We start from the raw sequence: 12,019 nt of genomic DNA, 5'->3' as shown, positions 1-12,019 counted from the left end.
AACTGGGAGAGCCCAACTGGAGGGGTGGAAGAGTTCCGGAAAGCGCGTTGGTGGGATGCAGCCGAGGGATGACGGGAACGGAGCTGGGCTAGGAAGTGCTGGAGGTGTATCCAGGGTTTGTGATATCCCAGCTGTCCTGGGTGGTGAATGACAGGCACGATGGGGCTGGGAGGGAGTCTCCAGATGGCCAGAGGAGTGAAGGTAGAGCTGGAATGTACCCAGTGCTCTGATTATTCTGTGCTGAGGAAGTGGGAATCCAAATGGCATTGGAATTTTGCATTTGCTTTGTTTGTGGAATGGAGCGTTTCCTTCAACTGAGTGACCGGCTGGAATTGGCCTGTTAACTTGAAATCCCCTGGAATTTGAGGGGATTGTGTAGGTTTTCAGTAATGGGTCACTGGAAGATCCGTTCCAGTGGCTGTGGGTGTCAGCACAGGAGAGGAGACTCTGGATTTGGGATATTCTGGGAAGTGGTGTGGTAACCACACCTGACTGCTGGGTTGGATTTAGTGGGACAGGGCAGGAATTGGTGACATGGGCTGTCTCAAACACAACATTTGTGTTACCTGAAAGGTTCAACTTTAGTTTAAATCATGAGCAACCTGGACTTGTGGGAAGTGTTCCAATCCATGACAGGGAGATGGAACTGGATCATCTTCAAGCTCCCTTCCTATCCAAGCTATGTTGGAATTCTATGGATGTCCTCCCCTTTCTAATTTGTCTTACCCACAGCACTAAATCAGGGGCATCATATCCAAGTGTGGGTTTTTTTTGCCTGGTACAGGAAGTATTGCAGGTGGTATTCCCTTGGGAATACTGTTGGAAATCCTGTTGTAAGTAACGGATGAGGACACTTTGTTGTTTGCTGTTGGGTTCACAGAGGCAAAAATCCAAGAGCACTTACGGATTTGCAAATGCATCTTTGGAACAGCATGGCCACCGCAGGCCATGGGTGGAGCACTCCAGCAGCAGTGCATGGATGTGGGAATTGGGAGATTGGTGGAGTTGGGAACTGGGATGGATCAATTGGGAGAGCTTGGAGCAGAGAGGCACAGGTGAGGTGGAGCATTCCCTGGTAGCACAGGTAAGAGGTGGGACAGGGATTAGGTCATGGAAAGAGGGACAGGATTGATCCCCAAATCCAGAAATCCCTGGTGTCTGTGGCAAGAATGCAAAGACACCATCCTGGATTCGGCAAAACCAAGGAAAATTCCTGGTAGTGGGTCATGTGTTGAGCCAGGAAGGCAGGAGTGGGATAAGGTGTGCTACCAGAGTCCCTCTGGAGCAGCTTGGAGTATAGCCAGCAGGGATGGAGTGGGATGGCTGTGCTGGAGGAGGCTGGAGCGCCCTGTGCAGTCTCGTGACTTTGCACCACTCCTGTTTCTATTTTCCAAAGGGTTTGGGAAGCCCTAAAAATAGGAGCACAAACAAAACCCAGGGAGGAACAGCAGCTCCTCAATATTCCACCGTGGAATTGGTCGTGCCTGTCAGGGCCGGTGTGGATGCGACGGAGATGTGGAGCTGGCAGGATGCTCCTGCTGGTCCAGGGGGAGATCTCCTAGGAGCCAATATCCTCACTGGAAGTGCTGTTGGGAGCCAGTCTATAGTTCCCCAGATGCTGCCACTGGCTGTTAATGGATGTTTTGGCTTCCTGAGCCAAGTGTGGGGGGGAGAATTGTTGGACAACAGCCTGGCAGCAGGTTTGTGCATGGAAATACACAGTAATAGAGTTTTCCAGAGATTTGAGGCCAGGATGACCTGTCCCAAATCCCACAGTGGCTGCTCACCATCACAGCCTAACAGGATTCCAGGTAATCCCATGAAGTGGATCTGGATGAGTTACACACCTAATACTTCCCACTCCTTCAACTACCAGCTCTCCTTTCCGAGCATGCCATGCCCCCTGGTGCTGGAAGGAAGCAGCTCTGGGATAAACCAGGATGGCTTTCAGGTTGTGGGGCTCTCCAGAGGGGGCTGGAGAGGCTAGGCAGCAGCTTTGCTTCCATTCTTTTCCAGGAGGTGAGTGCTGTGCCTGCTGAACTTCCCGGGACCCGCCAGCCATGCCAGGGATTGTCGTGTTCCGCCGGCGCTGGTCTGTGGGCAGCGATGACCTGGTTCTGCCAGCCGTCTTCCTCTTCCTTCTTCACACCACCTGGTAAGTGAGAAGGGCACAAGGATGCTTGGAATTCACCCAGGAATTCTTCTGGCTATTCCTGGCATGTCTGGAAATTCTCCCCGCACTTCTATACAGGGCCAGAAAGTTTGGCTGGGGCATTCCTGATGAGCACCAACATTTTTCCAGCTTCTGTTTTCTTGGCTTAGCTCTGTTCCAAGTTCTAGCCTAGTTCCAAAGAGCCTGACCAGAGCTTCTTGTTATCCTCCTGTGCTACGCAAGATTCTCCACTAGAATTTAGGGCCATGTTTCTGTACAGAAGCTCAGGACAAACAAGCATGGAATCCTGGAATGGTTTGGGTTGGAAGAGGCCTTAAAGACCATCCAATTCTATCCCCCTGCCGTGGGCAGGGATGGCTCCCACTAGGTTGCTCCAAGCCCCATGCAACTTGACCTTGAACACTTCCAAGGGATGTGGCAGCCACAGCTTCTCTGCAGTGGCAAATCCCATGGGATAATGTGTCATGGATGAAATGGCTTCTGGATGGCTTGTGGGGATTTGGGGCCCAAATGAAGATTAATGTAAGGAGCTGTGGGACACTGAGGAGGGAAGCAGCTGTGGGATCTTCCATGGTTTCCCTTGGCTTTCCTGCCCGGCAGGTTTGTGATTCTCTCGGTGGTGCTCTTCGGGCTGGTGTACAATCCCAACGAGACGTGCTCCCTGAACCTGGTGGACCACGGCCGGGGCTACCTGGGAATCCTGCTGAGCTGCATGATCGCCGAGCTGGCCATCATCTGGCTCAGCATGCGCGGGAGCATCCTGTACACGGAGCCGCGGGATTCCATGCAGTACGTCCTCTATGTCCGACTGGGTAAGCGGCCGGAGCCTCCGCGCTTCTGTGTGCTCTTCCCTGCAGCCTCCCCTCCCTGCCGGGTGCGGCTCCTCTGGCACGGCCAGATGGCTGCCAGGATGTGCCGTGCATCCCGATGAATCCATAGGCTGCGCCTTGTCACGGCTGTCAGACTGGCAGGCGGTGTCCCAAATAGCCTCCTTTTCCACTCATGGAGTCTGCTCCCCTTCTGTCTCTCTTTTCCCCCCTACGTTTTCCAAGGATAGAGGCATAAATCCCAAAGGTTCTGACCCCGAGGTGTTGCCTCTTGGCTCACTTGATCCATCCCTCCAGGCACTGGGAGGAAAATAGGTTTTCCACCTTCTCACTTCCTTTTTCTTCCTATAAGCAATTCCTGTCTTGCTCCGTCTCCAAAAACTAGAGCAGGGAGAATTATTCCTTGATCCCGCATTCCCTTTTAGCTTGTTTCCCCTGGATTCTGTTGCCTTTCAGGTACAGAAATTTAATCAGATTTTTCTGTGCCAAATGAAGGTTTTAAGAGAAAAATCTTTGAAGATGCAGAGCCAAGCCCATTCCAAACAAATCATCCTGTGGGTTTGCATCCCTGCTTTTTGCGTGTTGTTTTCCTCCAGAATCCACTAAAATAAGGATAACCTTGCTTGAAAGCTCAGTCTGGAAGACTTGGAATGCTCAGTGCAAGTCATTAACGCAAACAGCAAACAAATCTCCCTCTCCAGCTTCCCAGCCAGTCTCCCTAGGGAAGCATGGAGAGCCTGGCAGTTTGTATTAAAACCAGACTAAGCGGGGTAGAGGAGGTAGGGAGAATCCAAAGAAAGGTTTTCCTGCCCCCCAAAACATCCCTTCTTCTTCCGTAAACTCTCTGTGTGCTCAGGAGTGGGATTTCCTCTGGATTTTGGGTCTTGTGTTCCCTTTTCCCTGGGTATTTTGCTCCTGGTAGTTGATCAGTTGTGCTGATGGAAGTGGGAGCGTGACCAGTGCGTGGGCAAGGTCCATGTGACTATCCCAATTTAAGCATGTGCTGTTTAATGCAGAGGAATTTAGGGAATTAACTCTAATGTGAACCTGGGAATGTCTCATCCCTGCTCCTGCTGCTCCTGTCCTGCAGCAGGCAAAGGGGAGAAGAGCCAAGGGAAGCAAAACCTAACTCAGGCATAAATTGGGTTCATCAGGAACCAGTCCCAGCCCTGAATCCTTGCCCAGGAAGGCTCTGTCTCCTGGAACTGGTCTTTCCAGGTCTGTAGCAAAGCCACTTATGGAAAGATTCCATGCCAGCAGGAGATAAGGAGGGTGAGTGGAGTAAGCCAGGCTGGATTTAGTCTCAGCTCCACCAAAATTTAGGCAATCCCAAGCAAGGTATTCACCTTCTCCACACCTGTTTGCCCCCGTGTCCTTTGGAATTCTGGGGAGAAAGTGGGAGGATGGGCACTTGAGATCAGTTTCCCAGCTTTTTTGTTCCAGGGAAGCACTGTTAATCCCCAGTTTCTAGTTTGCTGTCAGTCACATGCAAAACTGAGGAGCTCCTTAGGCGCTGTCTCCTTGGAATTTTTATGGAAAGGGCTGCAAAGGTGCTGAGAATGTTTGCTAAGCATAGTGAGCAGGATTAATCCTGGATCCACACACTCACATATTTCGGATCTGTGAGTCAGGCCAGCTGTCTGAGGTAGTTAAGGTTTGGGTCCTGTCATTCCTGCTGCCTCAGGGAGTCTTTCCAGCAGCGTGGGAGGAAGGTCTGGATCTCTGATTCATACCTGTGACACAAACAAGGGCGCTGACCCCTCCACGATCCCATTTTTTTGGAGTAATTTGGAACATGTCGCCCTTTAGGTTCATCTCCTTATGCATCCCCTTCCAAGGTGTTTTTATACCTATTCCTTGTGAGAAAATGGGGAGAGGAGCTCATCCTTAGGGAAAAGGCTGCTGTCATCCATGCTGTTCCCATTTTTTCCAGCGATCCTGGTGATTGAGTTCGTGTACGCCATCGTGGGCATCGTGTGGCTGACACAGTACTACACCTCCTGCAACGACATCACAGCCAAGAGTGTCACCCTGGGTACGGAGCTGGAATGTGGCCTGGGAGCATTCCGACCAATTGGCGGGCATCCTTCATTCCTGCCTGTGCCGATTGACTCTGGGAAGTGGATGGGAGCTGTCAATGTGGGGCTTGTTTTCCTGTTTATTGCTCGGAACAGTCGTTCCATTCATCCGCCTGTGCTGCCGGCACTCAGGCAGGGATCCGTGTTCCCAGGGAAGGGCGGTCTGTAAATTCCCCTTTTTCCCTTCAGAATGGTTTTACTGTTTTCCTGGAAGCCTTTCCCAGTCTCCTGGTGGGGATGATGTTAATGGTGCAGTCCCAGATACTCAGGGAGCATTTAATGGCCCCATAAAACAGCCAGCACACTCATCCAGCTGTGGCTTAAAAGCCTTTCCAGAGGATTTCCTTTTTCTGCGGGAGTTTGGGGTAGGAAGTAAAGGCCGGAGCACGTGACTCCTGGTTTTTTTTTCAGGAATGGTGGTGTGCAACTGGGTGGTGATCCTGAGTGTGTGCATCACTGTGCTGTGTGTCTTCGATCCCACGGGACGCACCTTCGTCAAGCTCCGTGCCACCAAGCGCCGGCAGCGCAACCTAAGGACCTACAACCTCAGGTAAGGCAGCATTCCGTGGGATCCCAGAATTCCAGGGTGCCTTGGGTGCAAGGGACCTTAAAGATCATTGAATTCCAACCCCCTGTCATGTCCAGGGGTGCTTTTCACTAGACAAGGTAGCTCCAGCCTGGCTTTGGATGCTTTCAGGTATGGGGCATCCGCAGCTTCTCTGGGAAATCTGTTCCAGGGCCTCACCACCCTCACAGGGAAGCATCACTTCCCAATATCCCATCCGTCCCTACCCTCTCTCTGTCAGTGGGAAGCCATTTCTTGTTGTCCTGTCCCACCAGCCCGTTGTTCAAAGTCCCTCTCCAGCTCTCTTGGATCCACTTTAGGCACTCTAAGATCTCTCCGGAGCATTCTGTTGTCCAGGCTGAACATTCCCAGCTCTCCCAGCCTGTCTTCACAGCAGACTGAATTTCCCTTCTCTCCAAGGACACAAAGATTTAAGGGAAGAACCAGTGGAGGGTTTCAGGGTTACCAATGCTGTGTCCTCATTGCTGCAGGCACCCAAAGTCCTCCTCAAGCCAGGGAATTCCAGGATGGTTTGGGCTGGAATGGATCTTAAAGCCCTTTAAGCCATGGGCAGGGACACTTTCCATTATACCAGGGCTGTCCTGGAATACTTCCAGGGATGGGGCAACCACAGCTTCTCAGAGCAACATTTCTGGAAGGGTGTCCTGCTTTTTTGGGATCTTGCCCTTCTCCTTGCCTTGCTGCAGGGACCATTCTGCTCTGCTGAAGGGGATTTTGGGAGGATGTAGCTCCCTGTCAGGTGCTGTGTGTGGGCACCTGCATCCAAAGGAGGCAAAGCCATGCAGAATCCAGCTAGATTCTGTCTTAATGACTGGATTTGTGGATCCTCATGGACCGTGCTGACCACAACAACCTGTTTGTCCGTATCCCATAGCAGCGTTTTCCATGGAAACAGTGAGCGTGTACTTAAATTTTCCGTACTTCGAGGCAGCATCTCCTTCCAAATCCCCTTTCTTCCTTTATTTTCCTCTCCAAAATCCAACCTTTTGCCCTGAGGTTTCTCCTATTTAGTCTTGGCCAAGGAACAATTCCATTTGTGTTGGCAGTTGGATCTTTTAATTAAGAGTTGATTCCATCTTAGAGCTCCCCAGATGGGGAGAGAAAAAGCTTTTTTTCACCAAGCAAAGCTTTTTCTGAAGGATTTTTTCCAGTAGGGGACAACACAAACAGGCTTTGTTTCCTTTGATATGTGACTGTCCTTGAGGAATGTGGCTTTGGAGGGCATTGGGATCCAAGGGATAAAAAATGAGACTTCCAAAAACCACTCTGTACATTTCCCATTTTTCATTGGGTTTGTCTACTTTTTGTATTCCAATGACTTGGAATGAGGTCCCTTTTGAGGGAAAACTGGGCTTTTCTAAGGACAGTGCATCAAGTTCTGTGGGAAGGAGTCTGGGTTTTTTTGTGGAATGCCAGATAGTCCTCCTGACCTTTCCAGTGTGTTACAGTGGCCTGGAATATTTGGAATTAGTGCCTAGCATGGTGATTGCTGCTTGGAATCAGGACATTCTCAGGAACATAAGAAGCATGATATTGTGGATGTAGTACTGCATCCAAGGAAAAAAATTCTTCCCTGTGAGAGTGGTGAGGCACTGGAATAGTTTTCCCAGAGCAGCTGTGGCTACTCCATCCCTGGAAATGTCCAAGGCTGGATGGGGCTTGGAGCAATCTGGGACAGTGGGAGCTGTCCCTGCCCATGGCAGGGGCTGAGACTAGATGAGCTTTGTGGTCCCTTCCATCCCAAACCATTTCAGAATTCTGTGATGATTTTTCCAAAGCAAATCTGAGCTCCACATCTTGCACAAGTAAATTCAAACCAACCTCAAAATTCTCTCCTCTTTGGGGAATTTTGAGATCCCAGAAAGCTGAGTGAAGGCCTTTCTCCCTTGGCTGGGTTTTTCCCTCTAGGCCTGCAGCATTTATGGAGAGCTTGTTCCTGCTGTTCATGGATTTTCCCTCTGGAAAGGGAATGTTAACAGCTGTTAACAAGCAAACGCTGTGGGCTATGATGTGAAAAACAAACATCAAATGTGACTGTTCACTGCTCAAACAATTGTTTCCAAAGGATACATTCCCAACTTCTCCCTCTTGCTGAAAGAAATCCTTTCCAAGGAATAGATGAGGAAGTTCTCTGCCTGGCTGGATTGTGTCCCATGGTGGTTTTCCTTTCCCAGTGGCATCGTGGTGTATGTGGGCTGGGAAGAAGAAACAGCCCAATAAAAGGATGGGCTCGCTCTGCCAAGGCTTTTCCAAGGAGCTTCTGAGCTCCTACTGAATGTGTGGAAGTTAGGAAAAAAGAATTTGGGAAAAGATGGTGGGAAAACAGCTCAGAGTACACTTGGTTGTTGAACCCCACCGGGGAAATTCTGGAGTTCTTTGGAATCTGGGGAAGCAAAGCCCTGCTGCCACTCATATTCCCATTCCCCTTCTGAAAGGTTATGGAGAGCTGTTTTCAGATACTCAGGCAGGAGCTGATGGATCCCTGTGGGATCTGCTCCTTCCATTTCAAGCAAATATTCCTTTGCCAGCATCTTTTCATTCCAGGTGCAACCCACTTTCTGGGCTTGGGCTTATCCTGATGGGATACCCTGCCAGAAAATGGAGTGGTGTTTTATTTTGGATTGCTCTGACCTGGATTAAGTCTGTGTTTCCCTAAAAAAAAGAGGAGCTGTGGACTTCAGGGAGCTTGGCACTCTGGCACGGAATCAGTCCCTACTTCTGTGGCAGGGGGTGGAACACAATGATCCTAAAAGTCCCTTCCAACCCAAAGCATTCCTTGATTCTGTGACTGGGAAAAGTTGCATGTCTGAAATGACTCTGGTCTCTCATGCCATTCCCACTCCCTCACCCTGAGGTAACTTTTTCCTCCTGAGTGGTTGCACATCCTCGCACATGGAGCAGCTGCCAAATTGCAACAGGAACTTCATTCCATGCATCCCCTTCAGGCAGGATACCAGGTATCCAAACACAGTGCTTGATCCTGTGGATTCACACTTCTCTGGAGCATATCCAGGGAAGGGAGTGGAGCTGGGGAAGGAGCTGGAGCACCAGGGCTGGCTGAGGGAACTGAAGGGGCTCAGACTGGGGAAAAGGAGGATTTGAGGGAACCTTATCCCATTTTTCCAGGGATAGCACAGGCTGTGCCACTCCATATTGGATCCTACATCATGTTCTGCCTCTCCTCACATTCCTGCTCTCCCCTTTATTCCCAGACACCGCCTGGAAGAGGGACAAGCCAGCAGCTGGACACGCAGGCTCAAAGTGTTCCTTTGCTGCACACGGACAAAGGACTCCCAGTCGGTGGGTACCACAAATCTCCTGTTGGGTATCAAAATATCAGTGGGAGAAATCCGTCTTTTCCCTCAGGTTAGGATCACATTTGGCAGCACTTCCTGGGCAGCCCCCATTTCCCTTTATCAGCCCCTTCCTGAGCACTTTCTCCTGTTATTTCCATCAGTCTCACACCCTTAAGGGGGAGAATTTGGAAATGGGAAAACAAAAGCCTGGAAGAATCACCAAAATCCTTCTGGATCTCCTGACAATAAAAAACTGTCTAATCCATTGAGCCACGTGAAGATCACTGGGAATTTTCATGTGCTGCCATTGGGACTTTCCCTTGCTTTTCTCTAGCAGGGAAGGGTAAAGGCCTTGAAATTCCTTCCCCAAAAGTTATCATTCCGTTCTCCTTAGAATCACTGGGAGCAGGATTGTGCCTCAGGGTGGGATTCGCCAGCATTCCTGAGGACCTGCTGGAGAGGCAAGTCCAACTTTGGTGCTGGAAAAATTTCCTTTTGATTTAACTAATTTGGTTATAATTCTAAGGATTTGAGGACTCCTGAAGGAGCCAGCAGAACCAGGGACTTGTTCCCAAAGGGAGGAGAAAGTCATAAAAATCAGGAGATTTGTGTACTTGCAGACACTGAGCTCTGAATTAGTTACAACCTCTCAGGGAAAAAGCTGGGATTTATCAAGGACATTCCAACAAAACCAGCAGTGGCCAAAAAATCCGCCCAGACGTTTAACTCCAGTTAGAAGGGCACGGAAAATGACAGGGAAAACACCAAGGGACCGACCACAGCCGCCATGTCCTCACTAAATATAGCCCAGAGTTCGTGCTCCAAAAGGATGCAGCGGGAAAAGGAGCACATTGGAAGGGATGTGAACGTGGAGAGGAAGAGAAGTGAGACTTGGGATTGAAAGCTCCAAAGGGAAAGTGGAAATATAAAGGAGAGTCAGGTGAACGTTTGTTGTTCCCAGGTGATGAATTGGATTAACAGCACTTCTTAGGGAGTGCTGTGGAATTATTCACAGGTGCAGCTTCCAGAGTGTGGAAGGCTTCAGGAATTGTCACAGCCCTTGTGCAAAAATCCAGCACTGTGTCCCGGAACGCTGCCCCTCCCAGGATCCCTTTCCCTGGCTGAAATGCCAGCCTGTTCCTTGGGAATGTCCTTCTGGGAAATTCAAGCCCAGGCCTGCCAGCTCCCAGCTTATTTGCTGGGGAAATCCATCTGGAAAACTGAGACCAAGGGAGCTTTGTGCCCTGGCACCTCCCACAGCAGCTTTTCCTTGGTGCTGCAGAGCAGAGACACTTCCCTTCTCCCTGAGAGCACATCCAGGTCACCTTGCCCAGGTGCTGGAGACTCCTGCCCTGAGGTCACAGCATGGATGCTGCATCCTGGGAGAGGGAGCCCTTACAGGCAACAGAATGCCCTGAACAACTCCCATTTTATTCAGTATTGCAAAGTATTCCAAATATTTCAAGTTCTTTTTAGCACACTTTCCTTTCTGCAGTGACTGTTTCTCTTTTTTTTTTTTAAGCTTGGAATAAAAGTGGATTCCAAATGCCTCACATTCCTCGTGCTGTTGAATTTCCACTTTACATCCAGCTTTTGAGCAATTTCAAGCCTCTTTTCTCTGCAGGAACAAGCCCTGATGTTGTGTCCTGGCATGGCAGCGAGTGGAATGAATGAGCACATAATGGATCAGAAATGAATCCATTGCTGCCTATCCCAGACCCCATGGAAAAAAAAAATTGTAGCAGCAGAAGATCGTTGTCCTCTGGGCTGGAAAAGTGTTTTATGGGATGTACATGGCTTTGGGGAAAGGATCTGGGGTGAAGTCTGAAGCCTCAGAGCCTTCAGGGTTTGTAGCAGAGCGCTCCAGGTGGACAAACAGGAATAATGTCAGGTGTTCCCACAGAAAGCTGTTCCTTTGGAGCGGAAAATATGCTTTGAACTTCCATCAGGGCCTTTTTTTGTCACAGCATCCAGGGCTGTAGCTGCCACTTTGGATTAATGGGTGTTTGTCCTGTTTCCTTTGGAGGCTCTTGGCGTTTCTTGTGAGCTCACAGGAGCCATGCTAGGATTGATGAGGTCAGGTTTTCAAGGATACTGCGGTTGGAATGCCGTTGGCTCTCCAAAGAAACTGCTGGCACAGAGAGTTGGCACCTGGAGCCCCAGTTCTTAATAGGGATTTAACTGGCTTTTGTAGGGAAGTGAAAAACGACAGAAAGTCATCCCACACGCCAGGAGTTTGGCAGGGATAAAAGGATGTAGGTCATTCCTGCAGGGAAGAGAAGGGATTTACTGTCTTGATGGTCAAAGAAGGGAGAGGAGAAATCCCGTCCTGGAGTGCTCAGGGTTTCCACAACACTCCAGACTTGTGGGTTTTGATGCTGGATAAAGGATACTGTGAAAGCACAGGATAAAGGTTCAGGTAAGGCTGTGATCATTCTTGTAGGAAAAGGTTTGGATGGCAGGAGTCAAATATGGACCATTGGTGGGTACAGTTCCACATACTGCTTCAGCCTCTGAATCATCCTTGTCTTTAGGCTGGAGTAATGACAGGTCAGCACTGACCCACATTCCAGCTCCTCTCCAGCCTCCCAAAATATTCTCCTGTAAGGTCTTGTGGGTTTTGTTTTCCTGTAGCATAGAGCAAAAAGTGGGAAAAGGACATTTCTCTTCAAAATATCTTTGGCCCTCTGCTCCAGGGCTTTGCTTGAGCCTCTCAGGTCACTTCCATTTCTGTCCCTCCTTTTTTGGGTTTGGTTGCCTTAATTCCTGAGAATTCTGCATTGATTATCTCAGTTTTTACTTCTCATGCGTTTTGCTTGAGTGTCATCCAAAATAAACCTGGAAAAGCCTGAAATTATGGGCAAAAGGATCCCAGGTCTGGGATAAATTTGGGGAAGTTAAATTTGAGCAGAAAGATCCCAGGTCTGGAATAAGTACAGGCAAGTTAAATGTGGGCAAAAGGGTCTCAGGCCTGGGGTAAATCTGGGGAAGGGTTCCCAGATTGGGTTAAGTCTGGATCTCATGTCTGGGATAAATATGGGAAAAAGGGCAAAGTTAGA

The 12,019-nt window shown here is 49.6% G+C and overlaps 1 protein-coding gene across 6 annotated transcripts in view; it reads left to right on the top strand.

Annotated features, from left to right (window-relative positions):
- DAGLA (diacylglycerol lipase alpha) overlaps positions 1 to 12,019 on the top strand; it is a 54,918-nt gene that overhangs the window by 21,953 nt on the left and 20,946 nt on the right. For 5 of the 6 annotated variants that reach the window (XM_041410862.1, XM_041410879.1, XM_041410842.1 and 2 more), the window contains 5 exons: positions 2,017 to 2,155; positions 2,774 to 2,985; positions 4,934 to 5,035; positions 5,490 to 5,628; positions 8,877 to 8,964. In XM_041410862.1, coding sequence (XP_041266796.1) covers positions 2,061 to 2,155; positions 2,774 to 2,985; positions 4,934 to 5,035; positions 5,490 to 5,628; positions 8,877 to 8,964 — 636 coding nt within the window. In that variant the 5' untranslated portion in view covers positions 2,017 to 2,060. Of the gene's footprint in view, positions 1 to 2,016; positions 2,156 to 2,773; positions 2,986 to 4,933; positions 5,036 to 5,489; positions 5,629 to 8,876; positions 8,965 to 12,019 lie in introns of those variants that run through there. The other variant, XM_041410888.1, reaches the window with a different exon arrangement.

The sequence above is a fragment of the Onychostruthus taczanowskii genome, unplaced genomic scaffold (assembly GCF_017590055.1).
Source record: "Onychostruthus taczanowskii isolate IOZ18803 unplaced genomic scaffold, ASM1759005v1 scaffold101, whole genome shotgun sequence".
NCBI classification, from domain to species: domain Eukaryota; kingdom Metazoa; phylum Chordata; class Aves; order Passeriformes; family Passeridae; genus Onychostruthus; species Onychostruthus taczanowskii.
Note: the sequence above shows the minus strand (reverse complement) of the source record. Positions and strands in the feature narration are given on the sequence as shown.